At 38.0% G+C, this 25,772-nt stretch overlaps 1 protein-coding gene across 1 annotated transcript in view; it reads left to right on the plus strand.

Moving 5' to 3' along the window:
- Window positions 1-25,772, plus strand: part of LOC308668561 (VPS10 domain-containing receptor SorCS3-like) — a gene marked incomplete at its 3' end in the record, with an annotated part of 516,653 nt that overhangs the window by 488,462 nt on the left and 2,419 nt on the right. Inside the window, exons 24-25 of the mRNA XM_081328566.1 lie at window positions 6,915-7,014; window positions 8,963-9,068. Coding sequence (XP_081184692.1) covers window positions 6,915-7,014; window positions 8,963-9,068 — 206 coding nt within the window. The remainder of the gene's footprint in view (window positions 1-6,914; window positions 7,015-8,962; window positions 9,069-25,772) is intronic.

Consider the following 25,772-nt stretch of genomic DNA (forward strand, 5'->3'; position numbering starts at 1 on the left):
GTTGGAGTTGAATTCTCAGAAGCATCACTGGCTGAGAAATTCTGCTAATTGAAATCCACACATCTTCAAGTGGACAAAATTGAGAAACACTGGTCTAGGAAGTTTAAGCTTGCCAAACGTCTGGTATAAATATTGATTTTGTCTTTAAACTGGTGATTGACAATCACCTAAAAATGGAAATCATCAAGTAGATTTTCTGGGTATATGATTTCATTTTTTAAAGAAAAATATTTTTGAAGTATTTATTTCTGGAGGGTTGACTTATTAGAACAATAGATATAATATTTCATAGCCATCTATCATGAGATAATATTTGTTTGTAACCAATTAAGCCACAGTACTTTAAAACCTGTATCTAAGAATTTAAGTCAATACTTAAAAATACAACGCAAAAGCATGCAGTAGAAGCAATAAAATTGTTAAGAACAAGAAAATAAAATACATAATGGGATAGCATACTTTTGTTCCACAAATATTTTTGGAGGCGGGTCCCTTCAGAACAGTTTTTCACTCTTAAGCCCTACAGATTTCTTGGTAAGATTTCAGAAATGATTTGCCATTGCCTGCTTCCTCAGGTTGAGAGAGGATGACTTGCACAAGGTCACCCAGCTGGCTTTGTTCCTAACACAGGACTAGAAGTGATAGATTCCCAGTTTTTAGCCTTATGCCTTAACCACTCCACCAGATTGGCGCTCTCAGCAAAGATACTACTGAGTAAACAGAAAGTTACTAAAGAGATTTATTAAAGAGATCGGGAGAAGAAAAACAATACTGTATCCACTTGAGGAAAACAAATACAATGCCATACTTACACAAATGAAAGTACTAGGAGATAGGGACTATAAAGATGGTTTTAAGATCCAGATAAAATATATAAGAACAAATATATCATTCATTCATCCATCATCAGATTTATAATTTATGTTTCTATTACTACAACTCTGAATAGCTTTATTAGCATACTGTATCTAAGTATATTAAGTATCCTCTGCTTGCCACTTTCTTCCAACTCCTGATTGAAAATGCTCATAAACACCAGATAATTGATTATTCTATCCTATGCTGCCTTTGATTTGGCTTGTAGTAATCTGAAGACAAGAATCTCTGCATCATATGTTTGCTATATCCTACTTTGCATCAGATGCAAATTACTTCAACATGATTCCAAACTGCTGATCATTTTTTCTGGTTTTAATTCTTCAGCTTTGTACATCTAGACAATTAAAACAAAGTGCACAAAAACTGCATGTGGTTTAGAAGATAACCTCAGGAGCCCTTCTGGTTTGAATTTTGATTACAATCTCTTGCTCATTTGGAAGTAATTTTTTTTTAACCCAGATAAGCGTGCTTTTCAGTAGATGTGTAGAAAGTTACACTATTAATCAATGTGAACTTGATTACGTAGGCAGTAGCTAAACCACAGTGCAAAAGAAATCCTAAAGCAAAACATTCAAGTTCTTTTTATACTATATCAATGGAAAATGTAGGATAGAAGACAAATGCTAATAGCTATAGAAAGCAGTATATATAGTAATGCTGTAATAAATTCCCTTAAGTCAGAAACTGGCCACAGTTTTGATTAAATTTGAATGAGAATTTACTTAATTTACTTAATTAACTTCTAGCAATTAATTTTTGCAGGGAGCTGAGGCTGAAGGTAGGTAGGACAGTGACAAAAAATGCTTGTGGCCTCATGATAAAATAAGGATGCTAAAGTTTTCCTTTTTGCCCACAGGTCCTTGGCTTAATACTAAAATTTCACGTTTGCTTGTTTTTTCCCTTTATCAAAATAGTAGAAAGAGTTGTGATTGATTTCCAGCAATCATAATCAGTGAGTAGCAATGAAAGGGATTGCCCAACTCTCAATTAAATAAAAGTTCTCTTGTTGTTTGCTCAATATTTTTTTCTAATACCCAACCATTTTTTTGCCTATATAACTCTCTATTACTTAGCCAATTGGAAGGGAGCTGCAGTTACTGTATCTGTTATTTTAGCTTCGTTCCATTTTTCCCCTTTCTTTTTTTTCCTTTTCATTTTAACCATGCTTTGAATTCTTTGAAATATGGAACACCATCACAGTATACAACTGCCTTTGTCCTTTCTATAGACAAATATAATTGTATCAAATTGATTTTCACTGTTCCAGCAAATTCCTGACATGCAAACTGTATTAATATTCTCTTCTGGTATCAGACAATTACTGTAATTAATATAATCAAAATTTAATGGGACACACTGTATTTGGAGTAATTATGTAGAATACAATATTTCAGCAGGTGCAGCTTTTCTAGTCTTTGTACATTGCATTTAGCTTATACCTGTCAAAATCTTTCTTCTAGAAAACAACTGAAGGCATAGGGCACTTTAATTTTTTAAAGATTTTCTTGCTTTACACATGAGTGCTTTTACAGATTAATTGGCTCCTTTTCCATTTGTTCTAACCTACCTCAAAGTGCCAGATTTCATTTTTTAAGCCTGTACTAACATGGGATCAAGAGAACTGAATGACTGCCTGTATGCTTTAACCCAGACTTTGAGATTTTCCTTTCAGGAAGCTTATTGAAGAAAAGGACTTTTCCATTGACATTATTGTGGTTTATCTATCATAGTCTCTCTCTGATTCCAAGTAAAAACATCTTCCATCTCCAGTTTTTAACCAGTTCCGTATTTCAGTCACCATTCTAGTAATCAGAAGTATTCTTTTTGATTTTTTTCTAAAGAGCAAGACTTATAACAGGACCATTCAGAAAATTTCATTACACTTGGTGATAGCCTGCTAAACAATCCATAGCATATATATTTTGTTGTTGTTGTTAGTTGCGAAGTCGTGTCTGACCCATCGCAACCCAATGGACAACGTTCCTCCAGGCCTTCCTGTCCTCTACCATCTTCTGGAGTCCATTTAAGCTCACGCCTACTGCTTCAGTGACTCCATCCAGCCACCTCATTCTCTGTTGTCCCCTTCTTCTCTTGCCCTCAATCTTTCCCAGCATTAGGCTCTTCTCCAGCGAGTCCTTCCTTCTCATTAGGTGGCCAAAGTATGTGAGTTTTAGCTTCAGGATCTGGCCTTCTAAAGAGCAGTCAGGGTTGATCTCCTCTAGGACTGACTGGTTTGATCGCCTTGCAGTCCAAGGGACTCGCAGGAGTCTTCTCCCGCACCATAGTTCAAAGGCTTCAATTCTTTGGCATTCAGCCTTTCTTATGGTCCAACTTTCACTGCCATACATTGCAACTGGGAAGACCATAGCCTTGACTATACGCACTTTTGTTGACAGGGTGATGTCTCTGCTTTTTAGTGTGCTGTCTAGATTTGCCATGGCTTTCCTCCCAAGGAGCAAGCGTCTTTTAATTTCTTGGCTACAGTCCCCATCTGCAGTGATTTTGGAGCCCAGGAAAATAAAATCTGTCACTACCTCCATTTCTTCCCCATCTATTTGCCAGGAATTGAGAGGGCCAGATGCCATGATCTTGGTTTTCTTAATGTTTAGTTTCAACCCAAGTTTTGCACTCTCCTTCTTCACTCGCAGCAAGAGGCTCTTTAGTTCCTGTTCACTTTCTGCCATTAGAGTGGTATCATCTGCATATCTTAGGTTGTTGATGTTTCTTCCGGCAATCTTAATTCCAACTTTTGATTCATCTATCCCTGCCTTTCTCATGATGTGCTCTGCATATAAGTTAAATAGGCAAGGCGACAGTATACAGCCTTGCCGGACTCCTTTCCCAATTTTGAACCAGTCAGTGGTTCCGTGTCCAGTTCTCACTGTTGCTTCTTGGCCCACATATAGGTTTCTCAAGAGACAAATAAGATGGTCTCGTACGCCCATCTCTTTAAGGACTTGCCACAGTTTGTTATGATCCACACAATCAAAGGCTTTAGCATAGTCAATGAAGCAGAAGTAGATGTTTTTCTGGAACTCTCTAGCTTTCTCCATGATCCAGCGTATGTTAGCAATTTGATCTCTAGTTCCTCTGCCTCTTCGAAATCCTGCCTGTACTTCTGGTAGTTCTCGATCCACATACTGCTGGAGTCTAGCTTGTAGGATTTTAACCATAACTTTACTAGCATGAGAAATGACTGCAATGGTGCAATAGTTTGAACATTCTTTGGCACTGCCTTTCTTTGGAATTGGAATGTAAACTGATCTTTTCCAATCCTGTGGCCACTGCTGAGTTTTCCAAATTTCCTGGCAAATTGAGTGTAGCACTTTTACTGCATCGTCTTTTAAGATTTTGAATAGCTCAGCTGGAATACTGTCACCTCCACTAGCTTTGTTGTTGCTCATCTTTTCTAAGGCCCACTTCACTTCACATTCTAGGATGTCTGGCTCGAGGTCAGTGACCACCTCATTGTGATTATCAGGGACATTAAGCTCATTCTTGTATAGTTCTTCTGTGTAATTTTGCCACCTCTTCTTAATCTCTTCTGCCTCTGTTAGGTCCCTGCCATTTTGGTCCTTTATCATGCCCATTTTTGCAAGAAACGTTCCTTTCATCTCCAATTTTCTTGAAAAGATCTCTGGTCCCCCCTATTCTATTGTTTTCTTCTATTTCTTTGCATTGTTTATTTAAGAAGGCATTCTTATCTCTTCTAGCTATTCTTTGGAATTCTGCATTTAATTGGGCGTATCTTTCTTTTTCTCTTGCCTTTCGTTTCCCTCCTTTCCTCAGCTATTTGCAAAGCTTCCTCAGACAGCCATTTTGCTTTCTTGCATTTCTTTTTCTTTGGAATGGCTTTGGTTGCTACCTGTTATACAATGTTGCGAACCTCTGTCCATAGTTCTTTAGGAATTAGATCTGTCTATCAGATCTAATTCCTTAAATCTATTTGTCACCTCTACTGTATACTGAACAGGGATATGATTTAATTCATACCTGAGTGACCTAGCGCTTTCCCCTACTTTCTTCAGTTTAAGCCTAAACTTTGCAATGAGAAGCTCATGGTCTTAGCCACAGTCAGCTCCTGGTCTTGTTTTTACTGACTGTATAGAGCTTCTCCATCTCTTGGGTTGTTGGAAAAGAGTGTTTGCTATGACCATCGTATTCTCTTGACAAAATTCTATCAGCCTGTGCCCTGCTTCATTTTGTACTCCAAGGCCAAACTTGCCTGTTATTCCAATTATCTTTTGGCTTCCTACTTTAGCATTCCAATCCTCCATGATGATAAGGACGTCATTTTTGGGTGTTAGTTCTATAAGGTGCTGTAGTGCTTCATAGAACCGGTCAATTTCATCCTCTTCAGCACCGGTGGTTGGGGCATAGACTTGAACTACTGTGATATTGAATGGTTTGGCTTGGATTCGAACTGAGATCATTCTGTCATTTTGAGGATTGTATCCCAGTATTGCTTTTCCTACTCTTTTATTGACTATGAAGGCTACTTTTCTTCTGACGGATTCTTGCCCGCAGTAGTATACCTGATGGTCATCTGAGTTAAATTCACCCATTCCTGTCCATTTTAGTTCACTGATTCCTAAGATGTCGATGTTCAGTCTTGTCATCTCTTGTTTGACCACATCCAGCTTTCCTTGATTCATGGATCTTACATTCCAGGTTCCTATGGAGAAAAAATCTTTACAGCATAGGACTTTCCTTTTACCACCAGACACATCCACAGCTGAGCGTCCTTTTGGCTTTGGCCCAGTCGCTTCATTCTTTCTGGCGCTACTAGTACTAGCCCTCTGCTCTTCCCCAGTACCATATTGGACGCCTTCCGACCTGAGGGGCTCATCTTCCAGCGTCATATCATTTTGCCTTTTGGTACTGTGCATAGGGTTTTCATGGCAAAGATACTGGAGTGGTTTGCCATTTCCTTCTCCAGTGGATCACATTTTGTTAGAACTCTCTGCTATGACCTTTCCGTCTTGGGTGGCCCTGCACAGCATAGCTCATAGCTTCATTGAATTACGCAAGCCCCTTCGCCACGACAAGGCAGTAATCCATGAAGGGGAGCATATATATTACAATTGTTTATATAAGTGTTGAACTGAAATACTTCTAAGTAAAAACATATGATAAAGTGAAATGGATGTGATTTTCGAAGAGGGAGTTTTTGTTTCATAATGTTTTCATTCTACTCCCAAGGTCATTTGGCACCTGCCTTTTCTCTGACACATAGTTGTCAAAAAAATAACGATGTGTTATAATTTAGCAAAATTGAATGCAGCTTTAGGGACATCTTCAAATAATGTCTTTATAGTATACCTTAACCCCTCCTTTTACAGAGGTTAAAATGCTCTTCACCCCCTAAGCAGGCTATTAAATCTCTGTCATTTAGGTGAACCCACTGGACCAAATATGTAATTCAAAAGTTATGAGCTTTGTAAATTCCCTATTGACAAATTCATATTTTTCTGTAGAATTTTTTTTAGCTCTTTCTTAAATGACTGGGCACTGAACGTAGGTTTTTCTGAAAGCAAAACCAAGCATAACACACATATTCTTTTGTGTGTGTTTTTGTGTCTATGTGTGTGCTTGTGTGTGTGTGTATGTGCAAGCACACATTCACATATAAGTAAGTGAGCATGAGTGGAGAAAGAGGGAGAAAATTACAGTTGGAACTAAATCTGCTGCAGCTCTAGTTTGTCCCAAACACAATCTTAAAAATATATTTCTGAGACTGATAAATAATGTAACAGCAATAACTTAGTAATTAAAAAATGCAATGTAGTTGCTATCAATTCTACTCTCACTTCTAATTGCATTACTTCCAGAAGATTTTTCTTCCCCTCTTCTTCATATTTTGGGATTATTCTGACACACAAAAGGACTCTTTTTTGTGTGTGATTGATGTAATAATTTGGATTTTGAAAGAACTAACATGTGAATGACTTTGCTCTTAATACATATGTGCCAGGGAGAGTTATTATTAATTTCTGTTGTTTATGAATATTTAATTTTCTTCTACCAATCCTCAGGCTGTTGAAATCCTTTTCAGTGCTCTAAATCAGAACCTGGTTCAATTTGAGTTGAAGCCCGGTGTGGAAATAATTGTTTACGTCACTCAGTTAACATTAGGTAAGTTGGCACCAGAGAAAAGATCTAGAGAACACAATGTAATATCTTCTGATCAGCTTATATTTTTCTGGAAGAAAAATAAACATTAAAGAAAGCTATCATATTGATCCTGGGCATTGTTCTTGAACAAGTTGGTACTGCACTTTTAGTAAACATTCAGAAAAGCTTGTTAGAGCTTTCCAGATACCTCTTAAATGGCTCTAGGTGGGTGAAGACTGCTCTAAGTAGGAACCACTTAAATATATTTCACTTGGAAAAAAATGAAAAGAGATGTTCTTCAAAAATCCAGTCATCCCCTATTCATAAATCTAGTCTACCATAGAGAGCGTCCTCTTGTATGGTATTGTGGTTTGGTATGCTGGTCTGACAGCCGCGGACAGGAAAGTATTACAGAGGGTAGTGAGCACAACACAAGACATTGTGGGCTGTTCCCTGACACCACTGGATGACATCGCCAGGGCTCGTTGCCTTGGAAGAGTGAGGAAGATTCTCAGGGATGACTCACACCCTGGACAGTATCTCTTTACTCTACTACCATCCGGTCGGAGATACAGGAATATCTGCTACTGCTAAGCTTGTAAGCCGCCCTGAGTCTTCGGAGAAGGGCGGGATATAAATGTAATAAAAATAAAAAATAAATAAAATAAATATAGCCAGCCGTACCAACAGGCTGAAAAATAGCTTTTATCCGTGGGCTGTTAGGCTTTTAAATGGGACATAATTTTATGCAGAATTGACTTGGGAGACCGGTGTGTGGTGTAGTTGGTTCACATGGTGTGGTAGGATGGAAGGTTTGTTGTCACTGTGTGTTGGGGGGAGAGAGCACAGGGGGAGGCTCAGCTAATCTCAATGTACACATGTTGTACTTTGACAATAAAGGTTTATTTATTTTATTTATTTATTTTAGTTGGGAGATGAAACAACTGGTGTAACTGATTCAAAAACAGAAAGTTATTTGAAAAGGTTTAATCTGGTATTGACTGATGTTCAGTAGGGATGAAATAGTCTATTCAGATTTATAAAAAATGACTGTGGCATATAAGAGATTTGTTTCTCCAGTTCCATAACTAGCATAATTTTATTTTATAACCTAGCAAAAGAAGAACAGAAAACACAGGAATTTTATTTGATTTTTCTACTGTAGGAAGCAATCATGACAAATAACAGTTTTTAAAAGGGAAAATATTAAATGAAGTTTTTTTAAAGTACATCTTAACTCCTGGTGACCATATTAAAATTAGGGAGGGGGTAGGAAGTGATTTGTTCTCAGCTCAAATGGCTTTTCAAAACTAAAAGGATAGTTGAAAACTGAAAGCAATTTTCTTTCATCAAATCGATGCAAAGTGAAAAAAAAGCACGAAGAATTTGTTTTCTGCCTAGCATTAAAAACTACAGCCAACATTATGATAAATCCTGTTTAAGGGATTGACTTGACTCTTTTGCAAACAGTGTTCCTGATTAGCAGCTGTCTCCAGCATAGTTGCAGTATATCAACTGGAGACCACAGAATAGGGAGCAGATACAAAAAGAGCATGGCATGAATGAAATGGTTTAGTTACTGGCAGTGCTTTTTTTGTAAAAGAAAAAGGTGCCGGAACTCACACATGTCATACAACCCACCTTGCCTACCCTACAAGGTTCCATCCAAAAGAGGTACCGGAACTCCGTTCTGAGCATTCTATGAGAAAAAAAGCCCTGGTTACTGGGCAACCTGCTATTTCTTTTTCATTATGGAGCTACTTGGAACCTTGAGTGTTCCATGGGAGTAGTACTGATCCTTCACCATACCCCTGACTACAGCACACACAGAGAGACACATACAAACACACAGAATCTGTTTTCTTGTTAATGATAATAACCTAGCAGCAGTAAAGACAGATACAACTTGCCATCTCTACATTTAATGACTTCATCTCACTATATAATGTAATCTTTTTCTACCTCTCAGCACCTCTTGTTGATCCTGGCACTGGACACAGCAGTTCTGCAATGCTGATGTTGCTCTCAGTGGTCTTTGTCGGCTTGGCTGTTTTTTTAATCTACAAGTTTAAAAGGTATGTTGGTACTCCTTTCTGCAATTCACAGAAAATCTGCTCAAATGAAACAAAGTGAAACAATGCAGCTAGCTTTCCTACAAATTGATTTAAGATTTCAGGAAAAGATGGGAAAGAGTGGATTGGGGAGGCTTTATTCAAGGAAGGGAAGCAAAGATGAATTCAAGGCATGCACCATAAATATAAGTATCAGTCACATACACTGAGATGATGGACATATGACTTCACTGGCCCTCTAAAGTTAGGAAATGTAACGTACACATTCTGAATTAATTGTTCAAGCCATTATCAGTGGAGCCAGTTCATGGAGTTATGCTGAATAGAACTGCCTCTTAAGGACAATAATAAGTACTGTAACTTCAAGGGGATAAGCATTTTTGCAGTATTTCCTCCACTCTTCAGATCCTGTAGGAAAATACTGTTTATTATTAACCAATAAAGTTGTTTGTGGCCCTGATTAGTAGCTGCTGCTCATTTAGTACTTGGTCACTATTTCATTATTATTACCCTTAATTTTCATATGTACATCATGGAAATTAGCAATAATAAGTTTAAAAGACTTCTAAATGTATGTTTCCATTCACTTGGTTTCTATCATCATAGATTTAATTGGTATACAGGTTGCCGAATACCCAGAGTCCAAGAATTAGCACATAAAATATAAGTAACAGAGTCATTTATACAGAGCATAATTATAAATTTGGAAAGACATGATAAGAGTTGAACTTGTTTTTAACCCCTCTGGGTCATACTCAATTTTGTCCATTAGCTAATGGATTGGATTTTCTACTGACATCAAACACTTCTCTCTTCCCAGCCTGCTCTGAAAATGAGGAAGATATATTTATATTGTACAAGCAGAAGTCAGTTCACATAACATTGCGTACATTTTTTCAGACTGCTTTTATCTACATTTTTCTGGTTTTATAGTGTTGCTTATTTTTAAAAAAGTTACAAAATGTTTTCATTACATATGTTCTGTCTCTTGGGATTTGTATACATTTTGATCGTTGGCTAAAAATCAGTATTATTAGTTATCATTACTTACATCTCAATAACCTGCCCGCTAAAATGAAAGAAGGTCAGTGCAGCTGATTGCTTTTTCCATTGAAATATCTGTCAATAAGGAACTGAATTCTCTCTGTTCTCAAAAGCAGCACAATTTTTGCTTGCTAAAAGCATGATGGATTGACTGATAGATTGGATTGACTCCAGCATTGCCATTTCAGGAAGCAAAATATTTGTCATTTGTCCAAAAAAGCTAACAGAGTTTCCCCATGCTGTTTTAGTGATCTTTCAGAAAGTATATTTTGGGAAACTTCTATAATTATAACTCCGTGAATGACTACTGTTTCACAACCCCAAGAAATCTTAGGGCTTCAAGTACAGATTTTACATCTAACTATCATTGTTTATGGATATTCGAGGAAAAGTATGTAAATTGCAACATTTAGTTGGTTGAAACAAATCAATTAACATTTATTTAACATCTCCATTATGGGTTTCTTAGCAAAATATGAGTTTCATACCTATTTAATCCTATTTTCAAGTGTCTTTCAGGATGAAACAATGATATACTTAACACTTCAGTAGGTCAGTGAATCAAAATGCCAGAGAACAGACATAATTATCTTTTTTATGAAAAATGCACTTGCAGCAGGTTATCAAAATCTGGCTGCAACTTTACAAGATCTGCCACATTTGAAATAATGAAGTTATTCATCACAAACCTAACCATATTTTTATTTTTATCATAATGATTCATGCCATCAATAACAGTCTTTACAATGAAGATAATGGGGCTGAGACTTTCACATTGTCTTTCTATATTGTTTCTATTGAATTATATGACCGCAAAAAATAGTTTGCTTATTCATTCACGGTACAGTCTAATGGGTAAAATGTTTTATAACTCTTTGTCATCGTTAGTGCTGTCACCAAGAAAAGAGAAGGAAGATTAGATTTATTGATAACTTACAAATAAACTTTAATCCTAAGCCTAGTTGATGAATAGTGATCAGTAGTTGCATTGCATAATGCAAACAATTTAGGATATAATGTGTAGAATGCAGTTATCCATATTAGTGAAAAATATTTCTACTATTCAGAAACTTTTCAGAACAAGAGCTTTCAGATCAAGACTACCAAGAAGATAGAATATTGGAGTGATGTTCCAAAATATAGATAAAGATACTAAAAGTGGATGGGAACAGTAGAAAAGCTAATTTTGAACCCATGTTTCAGAAAATACAGTTTTATAGCAAAGAAATGTCTATCTGCCAGAAGTTACCATTGCTTGGGCAAGAAATATTTTTTTTCTTTTCTTTTTATGATTCTGTAGTCATGGTATTTCCAAATGTGTACTGGCAGTTTTATCTCAAAAATGGATCTTGTTTTCTTATCTTTATTTTTTTATTAAAAAGTTTTACAGATACATTTTAAACATAAAACCCATCCCTCCCCCACCCCCACCCAATTTCCCCTCCCTCCCCCTCACCCCCGACTTCCCAGAACATAATACAGGGTTATTGACCCTAACAATCTTAAACTATAATATGCTAACTAACTATAATAACACTTTAAATCCTATCGTACTTTAACTCTCCTTAAAAATAACTAAATAATAATAAATCTTATAAATCTAGTACTTATTCAAATGCTAAATGAAACTTTTTAGTCCCATATTTATTCTGAATATAATCAATCCGTCTTCTCCATTCCAAGATATATCTTTGTTGCAAATGGTCTTTCAAATATGCTGAATTTTTTGCCATTTCTGCCAGGTTTGAAACTTTTAAAGTCCATTCTTCTATAGTAGGCAAATCCTCCTTCTTCCAATATTGTGCTACCAAAAGTCTTGCTGCCATTATTAAATTCAACATCAATTTAGTTTCTATAGCAGTACAGTCTATAGTAATACCCAGCAAAAATAATTGTGGAGAAAACTTTATCTTTTTCTTAAATATCTTCTGCGTATTCCACCAAATTTTAATCCAAAAAGCTTTAACTTTTTTACAAGTCCACCATATATGATAATACGTTGCATCATCACAACCACACCTCCAGCATTTAGGCTGATAATTTGTATACATACATGCCAATTTCTTAGGATCTAAATGCCATCTATAAAACATCTTATAAAAATTCTCTCTTAAATTTTGTGCCTGTGTAAATTTTACATTTCTGACCCAGATTGTTTCCCAAGTATCCATCGTTATTGATTCTTGAATATTCTGGGCCCATTGTATCATACAATCTTTAACAAGTTCTGTTTCTGAGTCTATTTCTATCAATGCATTATATATCCTTCTTATATGTGCAGGACTTTGATCTCTAATTTGTTTAACCAAATTTTCATCTACTATAGAAATACCAATTTTCTAATCTGGTTTCCATCTAGCTTGTAACTGCCCTTATGGAAACCAAGTTTGTACTATCTTTTATTCTTTTAAAATATTAAATGGCTTTAATTGCCATACATTTCTTTCCAATCTAAGAATTTCTTTATATGTAATCACATCATGCTTAAATCCCACATTTATATTTTCTATTGCATGTTTAGGTATTGCCCAAATTGGAATTTTAAAATTCAACTTATAACGATATTTTTTCCAAACTCGCAACAGGGCATATCTTAATATATGTGTCTTAAAAACATTATCCACTTTTTTGTCATACAATAAATAAGCATGCCAACCATATAACAAATCATATCCTTCAATATTCAATAATCTCCCTTATGTTAAGTTAAACCAATTACTAATTGATGATTATGCCGCAGCCTCGTAATATAATTTAAAATTGGGCATTTTAAGACCACTTCTTTCACGTACATCTTGCATTATCTTAAGTTTAACTCTCGGTCTCTTCCCTGCCCAAATAAATTTATTAATACCTCTCTGCCATTCCTCCAAATTTGAGTCTTTTTTAAGTATGGTATCATTTGAAACAAGAATAAGAATTTAGGTAAAACATTCATTTTCACAGCTGCAATTCTTCCCAATAAGGACAGTTGTAATTTTTTCCAACTAATTCTTTTTCTTTTAACCATAACAATTCATAATTATTTTTATATAATTTCGCATTTGAAGCTGAAAGATATACCCCCAAGTATTTAATTTTCTTAACTATTTCAAATCCCGTTAGTTTTCCTAAAACTTCCTTTTGTTCTTTAGTCATATTTTTAGACAATATTTTAGTTTTTTGCCTATTTACCTTACATCCAGAAACTTGTCCATATTGTAAAATTATTTCCATTAAATCTATAACCGATTGAGTTGGTTGACCTAATGTAATAACCAAGTCATCCACAAATGCTTTCAATCTATAATCTTGATCTTTAATTTTAATTCCCTTTATTTTCTTTGAATCACGTATCTTGATCAACAATATTTCCAATGTTAAAACAAACAATAATGGTGACAGCGGACAACCCTGTTGTCAAGGTAAAAAATCACCTTTGTAGAGGGCGAAGGACCGTGCTTCAGAGAATGCATGATGTGCATGCAGGAAGGCAATAAAAACACGACGCATAATCTTACTAAATACCTTTTACTTACAAAAATATAAAAACTAAATATATATTATAAAGAGAGCTAGCTCACTACATCCTAACGTAACAGACAGTAACAGCAAAGTGAAACACAATAAAGAAATAACTCTGGGAACTTTTTCTAGACATGCGCACTAAACAGACTGAAACCATAACATAACTAGTCATATGGGATTCACTATGGTTACCAGATAAGTTATCACAACAGGTGCAGAGAGCAGGGGAAATGTACAGTTAGAAATGAACTTTCTGACAAACAAAAAAAACGTGCAGTGACATTCCCCTTCTTTCGTCAGCAAAGTGAAGACTCAAGTAAGGCACATCTTCTCACGCAGATACTCATGCTGGGCTGTAGAAAGTGGTTTGTTCAGCATGTCAGCAATTTGATCACGTGTAGGCACATACTGTAATGTCACAAAACCTTGTTTAACCAGTTGCCTTATGTTTTGATATCGGATGTCAATGTGTCTGGACCTTGAACCTGTAAAACATGTTTCAGAAATATAAACCACAGATTCATTATCTTCCATCACAGTGACCGGTCAAATCGGATGTGTCCAGATATCTGTGACTAAAGCATCAAACCAGGTTAAAGAATTGCATGCATCAGACACACAAGCATACTCAGCTTCTGTAGAGGAACAAGAAACAAAATTCTGTTTACGCACATGCCAGTAAACAGGACATCCATTTAAGAACATCATGTAACCTGATGTACTTTTCGTGACTTCTTATCACTCGCCCAATCTGAATCTGCATAACAACATAACTCTGCATAGTCAGTATGTGTTGGTTCCAACAACAACTTCATATCTTTGGTGTGTTTTAGATACCTCAATAACTTTGTAACACATGTCCAATGAAACTGTTTTGCCTTGCCTACATGTCGTGATAAAAGATTAACACTAAGTGCAATGTCGGGTCTAGTCCAACTACTAATATACAGCAGCGACCCAATGACTGAGCGATATAGTGTTTGATCTTCGAACTCAGGACTTGGTTCATGTGCCAAAATGTGAAAGTCAGTTTGCATGGGTATACTCACAGCCTTAGCGTCCTCCATGTTACAGTGATGTAACAGTTGTTCGATCTTCTCTTCTTGTGTGAGACTAAACCCCTTCTGAGTCTTGGCAATTTGAACACCTAAATAAGTGTTAATACATCCTAAAGACTTCAATGTGAAAAACTTTTGTAAAGCTTTAGCAAAAACCTCACTCATCTGCTTATTTGGACCAATATAAACAATATCATCGACATAAACAAGAATTTTATACCTTTCATTTTAGTCAAATGTGCTCCAATATGTTCACCAGGTTTTAATCTGGAACCATGGAACTCAGACAAAAGTAAACATGTAGACTCAATTGATGTAGGCCGATAACATGTCTCTAACTGAGTCCAAATTTGTTGGGCAGTTGCATCTTGTGAAAACGTGAGCTGCAATTCAGTGTCCATTGACATCAATAATGTTGTGCATGCTCTATTATCCAAGTCCCATATGTCAGGAGTCCATGGCTGGGCAGGAGGATTAAACACCATCATGTGAGTACCTTCTCTGCATAGCAAAAGTCCAACCTCACTGACCCATGCCCTGTAATTCTGTCCTGACTTCTTTAATTTTGAATCACCAGCCAGTGGTACAATGGAAGGTGTTTGATGAGGAATATACAATTGAGGTACTGGCTGTGCAGGTTGTGCAATCCGACCATAACCTGCAGGGGGCACCAGAGGCGTCTGTGCCTGTGCCTGGACATGCGGCAGTTGCATTGAAGCTGCCGGTAGTATTGGTGCTGGCTGTGACTGTCTTTGAGCTGCTATTCTACCCTGGCCAGCAGGAGGCGCTGGCGCTGGGGCTGGTGCAGTAGCATAACCTGCAGATGACACTGGCCTTCGCATATAAGAACCCGGTGGTAATTGCATGTGGGTTAAATATGGCTGTGTTCTGCCAGGTAGAGGGGCTTGCATAGAAGCAATACTAACAGGAGAAGCAATAGTAACAGGAATCCTAGCACCATCAGGGGCTGGAGCCTCACATAACGGCAGAAATCTTGTATCTCTGAGCAAAGACTCCTCCATGGACATTTGCGAGAGTGAGAGCTCCAATTCATGTCTTAATGCAGCTTCACCAGTAGATGGTGCTATAACATTTGCTTCAGGCATCACTGTGGCTCTGTATGTCCTTTGGGACAGCCCAAAATCATGTGACATAGGAGCCTCCGGTTCCCATTCGTCTTGCATGACACTCAATGATGGGCGTGGCTTTGGGGAAGAAGGAGGCAATATGGCTTCTCCTTGTGGGTGTGGCAATATGGGCGGTTCTTGCTCATAACACCTCTCATATTGCTGAACCATTGACACATATTCCCTTGCCTGCTGCAAACGCTTTTCAAAAACCCCAATTTGTTCACAGTAGCCTTGCATAGCCCTATCTCGCATAGTTTGCTTGGGGCTTGAAGGAGCAGAAGGAATTTTCTTTGGCTGAACTTTAGGTTTCGCTCCAAGCCTTTGAAATTCATCTTGAGCCCCTGGAGTGTGAACATTTTCAAAAGCAGCTGCCAGGGAGCTTGGAAAAGTAGAAAAAGGAGTGACTGACCTTGCATCATCGACAGGAGCAGGTGCGTCTTCTCCAAGGCGTGTGGCTGAAGCTATCGGAGTTCTTAAAGTTGAAGGGAGCTGCCCCACAGACAGACTCCTTTTCAGCCGTGGCTTCCTTCCTGACATGTTTCAGCAGTTAATCACCGCTGCCTCGCTAGCACTAACTAACTGATAACAGCCGCAGAAACATGCATCTCCAAAAACATAAATCAAACCATCCTCTGCTACCAAAATGTCAAGGTAAAAAATCACCTTTGTAGAGGGCGAAGGACCGTGCTTCAGAGAATGCATGATGTGCATGCAGGAAGGCAATAAAAACACGACGCATAATCTTACTAAATACCTTTTACTTACAAAAATATAAAAACTAAATATATATTATAAAGAGAGCTAGCTCACTACATCCTAACGTAACAGACAGTAACAGCAAAGTGAAACACAATAAAGAAATAACTCTGGGAACTTTTTCTAGACATGCGCACTAAACAGACTGAAACCATAACATAACTAGTCATATGGGATTCACTATGGTTACCAGATAAGTTATCACAACAGGTGCAGAGAGCAGGGGAAATGTACAGTTAGAAATGAACTTTGTGACGAACAAAAAAAAACGTGCAGTGACACCTGTCTTGTACCCTTTTCAATTTTACAAGCTTCTGTTAAACTACCATTGATTGTTTTCTTATCTTTAGTTTGGTAGATATTATATGTACACACATGTATAAATATGTACATGTATTTTTCATACAGTATATTGCATTCTTTTAGAATGTACTGTCTTGTAGAAGTACCTACTCATCTATAGTAGGGCAAATATTTCAATATTTCCTATACTGCCACCAACAAAGATAATTATGCCTGATAGCAGATTTAAACTAGGGAGATCACTACTGTTAGATGTTGATGGGGTTTTGTTTTAAAGGGAAATTGGACTAGATATGGGAGACTGAACTCTCAACCTCTCATAGTACTGATGGCTATTTAGTAGCTTAAATCTCAAATTCTGGGTGTGAAAGTAAACAAGAACTATTACTACCCTATATATATTTCAATTTTGTAAATACACCTGTTGATCCCTGTAAGCGGTGTTTTGCTGGAAGAGGCATTGGCATGTTTCAAAGAACTGTTCTGAACCAGCCAACTACCGGCCTTGTAATAAGGCAAACCCCTATTCAAACAGTAGAGACTGGAGAGCGTCCAAGGCTGAAAAGCGTCTGCCAAGATTTATTAGTCAATTAACAGAACAAGAAACAAAAACACTGGAACTTGAATCCTCAAGCAGAAGGGTTGCTTTCAGCAACCAGCCCTTCCCCAAACACTCCTTTTATTTAGAGTTCAGGGCGTGGCCTCCCTCTGCCTCCTCCCGAGGAGACCCGCAGCCTTTCTCTGCTTGGTCCTGCTCGACTGCCTCCTGCGTCGGGCGTCCTTGAACAGGGCCAGCTGTGGGTCATCATCCTCCGCACTATCGGGCTCACGCAGCTGAGAAGAGGGCCCCGGCTGGGAGCTCTGCCAAGCCTGCAAGCCATCATCAGCCGGTTCGTCACCCACACACACCTCCTCCCCCTCATCTGAGTCATCCGATACATCTGAGCCGGGTGCCGAACCCACAGGCTGACCCTGAGTCACAACAAGAACATCTAACTGTTTAGGATTGGAGAATCAGGAAAGCAATGTGCACTTTTGAGATGAGGTAGAATTCTAGCTAGAATATTGGTTTCTATTTACCCGAGATAGGGGAAACATGTGTTTGCATCAATTTTTAATGTTATGTTGTTGTTGTTGTTGTTAGCTGCAAAGTCGTGTCCAACCCATTGCGCCCCTATGGACAATGTTCCTCCAGGCCTTCCTGTCTTCTACCATCATTTGGAGTCCATTTAAGCTCACGCCTACTGCTTCAGTGACTCCATCCAGCCACCTCATTCTCTGTTGTCCCCTTCTTCTATTGCCCTCAATCTTTCCCAGCATTAGGCTCTTCTCCAGTGAGTCCTTCCTTCTCATTAGGTGGCCAAAGTATTTGAGTTTCAACTTCAGGATCTGGCCTTCTAAAGAGCAGTCAGGGTTGATCTCATCTAGGACTGACCAGTTTGAATGCCTTGCAGTCCAAGGGACTTGCAGGAGTCTTTTCCAGCACCATAGTTCAAAGGGCTCAATTCTTTGGTGCTCAATTCTTATGGTCCAACTTTCACTGCCATACATTGCAACTGGGAAGACCATAGCCTTGTCTATACGCAATTTTGTTGACAGGGTGATGTCTCTGCTTTTTAGTGTGCTGTCTAGATTTGCCATTGCTTTTCTCCCCAGGAGCAAGCGTCTTTTAATTTCTTGGCTACAGTCCCCATCTGCAGTGATCTTGGAACCCAGGAAAATAAAGTCTGTCACTACCTCCATTCCTCCCCATCTATATGCCAGGAATTGAGAGGTCCGGATGCCATGATCTTGGTTTTCTTAATGTTAAGTTTCAACCCAACTTTTGCACTCTCCTTCTTCACCCACAACAAGAGGCTCTTTAGTTCTTCTTCACTTTCTGCCATTAGAGTGGTATCATCTGCATGTTGATATTTCTCCCTGCAATCTTAATTCCAGCTTTTGATTCATCTATCCCTGCCTTTCTCATGATGTGCTCTGCATATAAGTTAAATAGTCAGGGCGACAGTATACAGCCTTGCCAGATTCCTTTCCCAATTTTGAACCAATCAGTGGTTCCGTGTCTAGTTCTCACTGTTGCTTCTTGACCCGCATATAGGTTTCTCAAGAGACAAATAAGATGGTCTGGTACGCCTATCTCTTTAAGAATTTGCACAGTTTGTTGTGATCCACACAATCAAAGGCTTTAGCATAGTCAATGAAGCAGAAGTAGATGTTTTTTTCTGGAACTCCCTAGCTTTCTCTATGATCCAGTGTATGTTGACAATTTGATCTCTAGTTCCTCTGCCTCTTTGAAATCCTGCCTGTAATCTGGTAGTTCTTGATCCACATACTGCTGGAGTCTAGCTTGTAGGATTTAAGCATAACTTTACTAGCATGTGAAATGAGTGCAATGGTGTGATAGTTTGAACATTGTTTGGCACTGCCTTTCTTTGGAATTGGAATGTAAACTGATCTTTTCCAATCCTGTGGCCACTGTTGAGTTTTTCAAATTTGCTGGCAAATTGAGTGTAGCACTTTTACTGCATCATCTTTTAAGATTTTGAATAGCTCAGCTGGAATACTGTCACCTCCACTAGCTTTGTTGTTGCTCAGTTTTTCTAAGACCCACTTCACTTCACATTCTAGGATGTCTGGCTCGAGGTCAGTGACCACCTCATTGTGGTTATCAGGGACGTTAAGCTCATTCTTGTATAGTTCTTCTGTGTAATTTTGCCACCTCTTCTTAATCACTTCTGCCTCTGTTAGGTCCCTGCCATTTTGGTCGTTCATCATGCCCATTTTTGCATGAAACGTTCCCTTCATCTCTCCAATTTTCTTGAAGAGATCTCTGGTTCTCCCTATTCTATTGTTTTCTTCTATTTCTTTGCACTGATCATTTAAGAAGGCATTCTTATCTCTTCTAGCTATTCTCTGGAATTCTGCATTCAATTGGGCATATCTTTCTTTTTCTCCCTTGCTTTTCGGTTCCCTCCTTTCCTCAGCTATTTGCAAAGCTTCCTCAGACAGCCATTTTGCTTTCTTGCATTTCTTTTTCTTTGGGATGGTTTTAGTTGCTACCTCTTGTACAATGTTGCGAACCTCTGTCCATACTTCTTCAGGCACTCTGTCTATCAGATCTAGTTCCTTAACTCTATTTGTCACCTCTACTGTACAGGGATATGATTTAATTCATACCTGAGTGGCCTAGTGCTTTTCCCTACTTTCTTCAGTTTAAGCCTAAACTTTACAATGAGAAGATCATGGTCTGAGCCACAGTCAGCTCCTTGTCTTGTTTTTACTGACTGTATAGAGCTTCTCCATCTTTGGCTGCAGAGCACATAGTCAGTCTGATTTCTGTGTTGACCATCTGGTGATGTCCATGTGTAGAGCCATCTCTTCGGTTGTTGGAAAAGAATGTTTGCTATGACCATCATATTCTCTTGAGAAAATTCTGTCAGCCTGTGCCCTGCTTCATTTTGTACTCCAAGGCCAAACTTGCCTGTTATTCCGGTTATCTTTTGGCTTCCTACTTTAGCATTCCAATCCCTCATGATGATAAGGACATCATTTTTTGGTGTTAGTTCTATAAGGTGCTGTAGGTCTTCATAGAACCAGTCAATTTCATCCTCTTCAGCACTGGTGATTGGGGCATAGACTTGGACTACTGTGATATTGAATGGTTTGCCTTGGATTCGAAGTGAGATCATTCTGTCATTTTGGATTGTATCCCAGTATTGCTTTTCCTACTCTTTTATTGACTATGACGGCTACTCCATTTCTTCTGAGGGATTCTTGCCCGCAGTAGTATACCTGATGGTCATCTGAATTAAATTCACCCATTCCTGTCCATTTTAGTTCGCTGATTCCTAAGATGTCGATGTTCAGTCTTGTCATCTCTTGTTTGATCACATCCAGGTTGCCTTGATTCATGGATCTTACATTCCAGGTTCCTATGGAGAAAAAATCTTTACAGCATCGGACTTTCCTTTCACCACCAGATACATCCACAGCTAAGCATCCTTTCGGCTTTGGCCCAGTTGCTTCATTCTTTCTGGTGCTCTGCTCTTCCCCAGTAGCATATTGGACGCCTTCCGACCTGAGGGCTCATCTTCCAGCATCATATCATTTTGCCTTTTGGTACTGTCCATAGGGTTTTCATGGCAAGGATACTGGAGTGGGTTGCCATTTCCTTCTCCAGTGGATCACATTTGGTCAGAACTCTCTGCTATGACCTGTCTGTCTTGGGTGGCCCTGCACAGCATAGCTCATAGCTTCATTGAATTACACAAGCCCCTTCGCCACGAGAAGGCAGTAATCCATGAAGGGGTTTAATGTTATAAATTGTTACAATTGGCACTCTGCTGACACATATGTGGGTGGTTTATTAAAGGCCTGCATAAAGCAAGAGATGCCATTGGATAAGTGCACATGGAAGAAAACTGAGAGGAATAAAAAGTATCATATTGTGAAAAAAATGATATAAGAATATTAATTCTTTTATATGTTATTTAAAAATTAATGTTTCTGTGTACACCCTTAGGGAGCTTCCCCACAGACAATCTAAAGCAGACGGAAGTGAGTCTATATTTGTTCAGCAGGGCAGGTGTAGAAAAATTGGTTCAGCTTCTTTGTTGAGTGTACAGGACAGGAAAAAAAATCTTTCCTACATCACATATAAAAAATCTTTACAGCATCGGACTTTCCTTTCACCACCAGATACATCCACAGCTAAGCATCCTTTCGGCTTTGGCCCAGTTGCTTCATTCTTTCTGGTGCTCTGCTCTTCCCCAGTAGCATATTGGATCCCTTCCGACCTGAGGGCTCATCTTCCAGCATCATATCATTTTGCCTTTTGGTACTGTCCATAGGGTTTTCATGGCAAGGATACTGGAGTGGGTTGCCATTTCCTTCTCCAGTGGATCACATTTGGTCAGAACTCTCTGCTATGACCTGTCTGTCTTGGGTGGCCCTGCACAGCATAGCTCATAGCTTCATTGAATTACACAAGCCCCTTCGCCACGAGAAGGCAGTAATCCATGAAGGGGTTTAATGTTATAAATTGTTACAATTGGCACTCTGCTGACACATATGTGGGTGGTTTATTAAAGGCCTGCATAAAGCAAGAGATGCCATTGGATAAGTGCACATGGAAGAAAACTGAGAGGAATAAAAAGTATCATATTGTGAAAAAAATGATATAAGAATATTAATTCTTTTATATGTTATTTAAAAATTAATGTTTCTGTGTACACCCTTAGGGAGCTTCCCCACAGACAATCTAAAGCAGACGGAAGTGAGTCTATATTTGTTCAGCAGGGCAGGTGTAGAAAAATTGGTTCAGCTTCTTTGTTGAGTGTACAGGACAGGAAAAAAAATCTTTCCTACATCACATATACAGATAGTCCTTGTTTGATGACTGCCTCATTTGGTAATCATTCACCATTACAACAACAATGAAATGTTAACTTGGTGACCAATTCTTACATTTATGACCTACACAGGTCTATAAAACGAAAGCTGAAGTAAGATGGAAAGCACAGTTGTAGTCTTTGTTGTTTAGAACGAAATCTCTGTAAAGGTTTAGTATAATGATATTAGTTAGTTATCATACTAGAAATGAGGAGGAAGCTGCAGCTTGTCTCCAAAATTACTACAGGTAGTCCTCAATTTACAACAGTTCATTTAGTAACCATTCAAATTTACAACAGCACTGAAAAAGTGATTTATGACTGTTTTTCACACTTTCACACTTATAATCATTATAGCATCCCCATGTCATGTGATCAAAATTTAGTTGCTTGGCAACTGACTCATATTTCGGTTGACTACAGTCCACCAGGGTCATGTGATCACCTTCTGATAAGTTTGAAGTCTTATCAGATTCACTTAAGAACGCTGTTACTAATTTAACAAGTGCATTGATTTACTTAAGAACTGTGGCAAGAAAGGTCATAAAATGGGGCAAGAGTCACATAATAGATGTCTCACTTAGCAACAGAAATGTTGGGCTCAATTATGCTCGTAAGCCGAAAACTGTCTGTGCAACATTTCAAAGTTGAAACAAACATTATATGATTATATTCGGATGTGAGGGGAATTTACAAGAAAATTCACAGGAAATATCCCCAATTTTTATCTTCATTTTCAAATATGGGAAGAAAAGGGTACATAACATTTTCAATAATAAAATAGATCAATACTACAGTAAAAAACAAGTTGTGTATATTGGACCACTTCCTATTTTATGTTAAGAGTTCTAATATTCATTCATCACATCCTAATTTTCCTTTCTGATCTGACTGAGGATGACCATGGTGCCACTAAAAGAGTCATAGGAATTTTTAACATGATACTTTAATATATTCTCAAGAACATAAAACAGAAAGGCATATGTGAAGAAAAAAGTGGAATATTTAATGTCAAGAAGTCTGGACTGCCTTAACTGGCCCACGTTTGTTTTATAATTCCAGCATTATGTAGACTGAGGGCACCATCTTTTTAGTTTTCTTTTGGTCTACTATGTACCGAGAAGGAGAGATTTAATGAGTTCAAGAAACTCAGTTCTTTCATTAGTATGATATCTAGATCGATATAGGAGTGCTTTTGTCTTGATGAAAGTACTGTTGAAGCACAACTTCAAGGAACACTACAAAGTAAAGCTCCTTCCTATTTCTAAGCAGCAAAGTTGGCAAGAAAAATGGCTTCTGCATATGTGCAGAAGCCCCTTTATCAAAGTAAAATGGCTGTTTAAGACAGATCAGTCCTGCCTTTGTGCTTCTAATTGAAGATTCAAGATAGAATATATTGCTTTTTTGGCATAAAGGATCTTACTGGGCCAGCTCACCCTTTGTGCCCATCCAAGTTTAATCAAAAGAATAAATTTCTGACATGACGCTTTCTATTCATTAAACTCTGTACATTTCCATATGTATTTCTCATATATTGTTTTGGAAATGTATTTACTTAGGTGACTCATGTAACATGGTAGTAAAATTTGGATTAAGTTGAGAGTACGGAATTTTATTTTATTTTACTTTTTTTTGCCCTCTTATCTACTCTAACATGACAGAGAAGGGAAAACATAAAACCCATTTAAGCTTAAAAGGCAGCCGGTACAGATACTAGGGTTAGAAAGAGAAAAGAAACCAGGCAAGATTTCAAGAAATAATGACATATTTATATGAGTTATTAATGACCTAATTAAGATATATAAAATCAGGCAAGCGTGCACCAAAGCTAAATGAGCTTGGCTCATAATCTGCAAGAGCACTAGGACAATCATACAGGTCTTAAAAGATAAATCATAGGGAAAATCAAAGGTACCTGATAACTTTACCCTAGAGAAAATAAGATTAAGCAGAAGCGCTGACTGTTTTTCCTCCCAGCCACTTAACAGTCAAAAGGATGTCAAAAGGAGGTGAATAAAGGAAAAGTCACACAACATTTATTTTGTAGAAAGCTCATGATAGCTATAATTGCCTGGAAAAGCAATCAAGGTATATGGTACTATTCCAATTTGTTAAATAATGTCTGTTATTTTTCTCATTTGATAATTTTGATACAAGTAAGCTCTTTATTTAAAAACACTATCTCCTTCTCTTTGATGTGTTTGCTTCAGTTGTTACTGTTGTTTAATCAGATTCTCTGAATTTGCATTTATTAGTTGACATCGTCTTCTTCGTTATGTAAGATATACTATGCAGCAATAGAAAATTACATTATTTCCTATTTGTAACAGAGCAGCTACAGCTTCTACTTCCTTTGGCTGGATGTCACAGTGGTATAGATTTTCTTTCACAGTCTCTTTGTAGTGCTTGTATGATCAGCCTCAAGGTCTTTTCCAAGATTCTAGTACATTATAGTGCAACTGGCACCATTCTGATGACATGTCCCACCCATCTCATCTGGGCTCTGATAATCAGGCATTGGATGCTGGTGGAATCTTCGTAATCCAAGACTTCCAGGTTGGAGAAACAATGAATGACAAGAATGGAGCAAGGAATGTGCATGCCATGTTTCTCCAGTTATTTGATGTGCCTTTGTTATAGAATCATGGACTCACATTCATATAGGAAGACAGAAATAACCACAGCCCAGTAAACTTTTAACTTTGTGAAGATATAAATGTTGATTGAGCACTCTTGGGAGCAGCTACCTCAGTGCTCACAAGTTGGTCTTGCTGATCTTGAAATCTATTTCTGTGTCCAAAGATTTATGACTCAAGTATTTAAAGCTGTTTACATGCCTAGTTTAATGAAGAGAAGGACTAGGAGTAACATGATAGCAGTGTTCCACTATCTCAGGGGTTGCCACAAAGAAGAGGAAGTCAAGCTATTCTCCAAAGCACCTGAAGGCAAGACAAGAAGTAATGATTGGAAACTAATCAAAGAGAGAAACAACCTAGAATTAAGGAGAAATTTCCTGACAGAACAATTGATCAGTGGAACAACCTGCCTCTACTTCCTGTAATGAACCTTTGTCTGCCAGCATGAACTCACTGAGTACAACAATGCCAGTGCTATGAGTATTGCTTGTCTTTCAGGACTTGACATCTTGTCTTTATTCAGCAAGGTACAGACCTTCCAGGCTCCACAAATAAGTTTTATTTGATGCTTTTTCCCCTTAATTTCTAACTACTATAGAAACAACCAGCTACCTGCAGTTAACTAATGAGATGTTGTTGTGGGGCAGGCAGTTTTTAGGGTACCTTTTTAAACCCATTCCATCATGCAGATGTGAGTAGTGCTAGATTAGAAAGGTTGCCCAATACTTTGGATGTTGCCAGACATCTCTGCTGCTGTTCATACAGAGATGAACAACCATGTGCTGGTTTGTGACTATAACTGCCAGTGGTCACCTCCAGGTGTTACTTTGCTACTCCCCCATTGCTGCAGGACTCAAAAATTCGATTTGGCCCTAGAGGGTTT

This window comes from Vipera berus (genome assembly GCF_964194415.1).
Source record: "Vipera berus genome assembly, chromosome: 5".
Lineage (NCBI taxonomy): Eukaryota > Metazoa > Chordata > Lepidosauria > Squamata > Viperidae > Vipera > Vipera berus.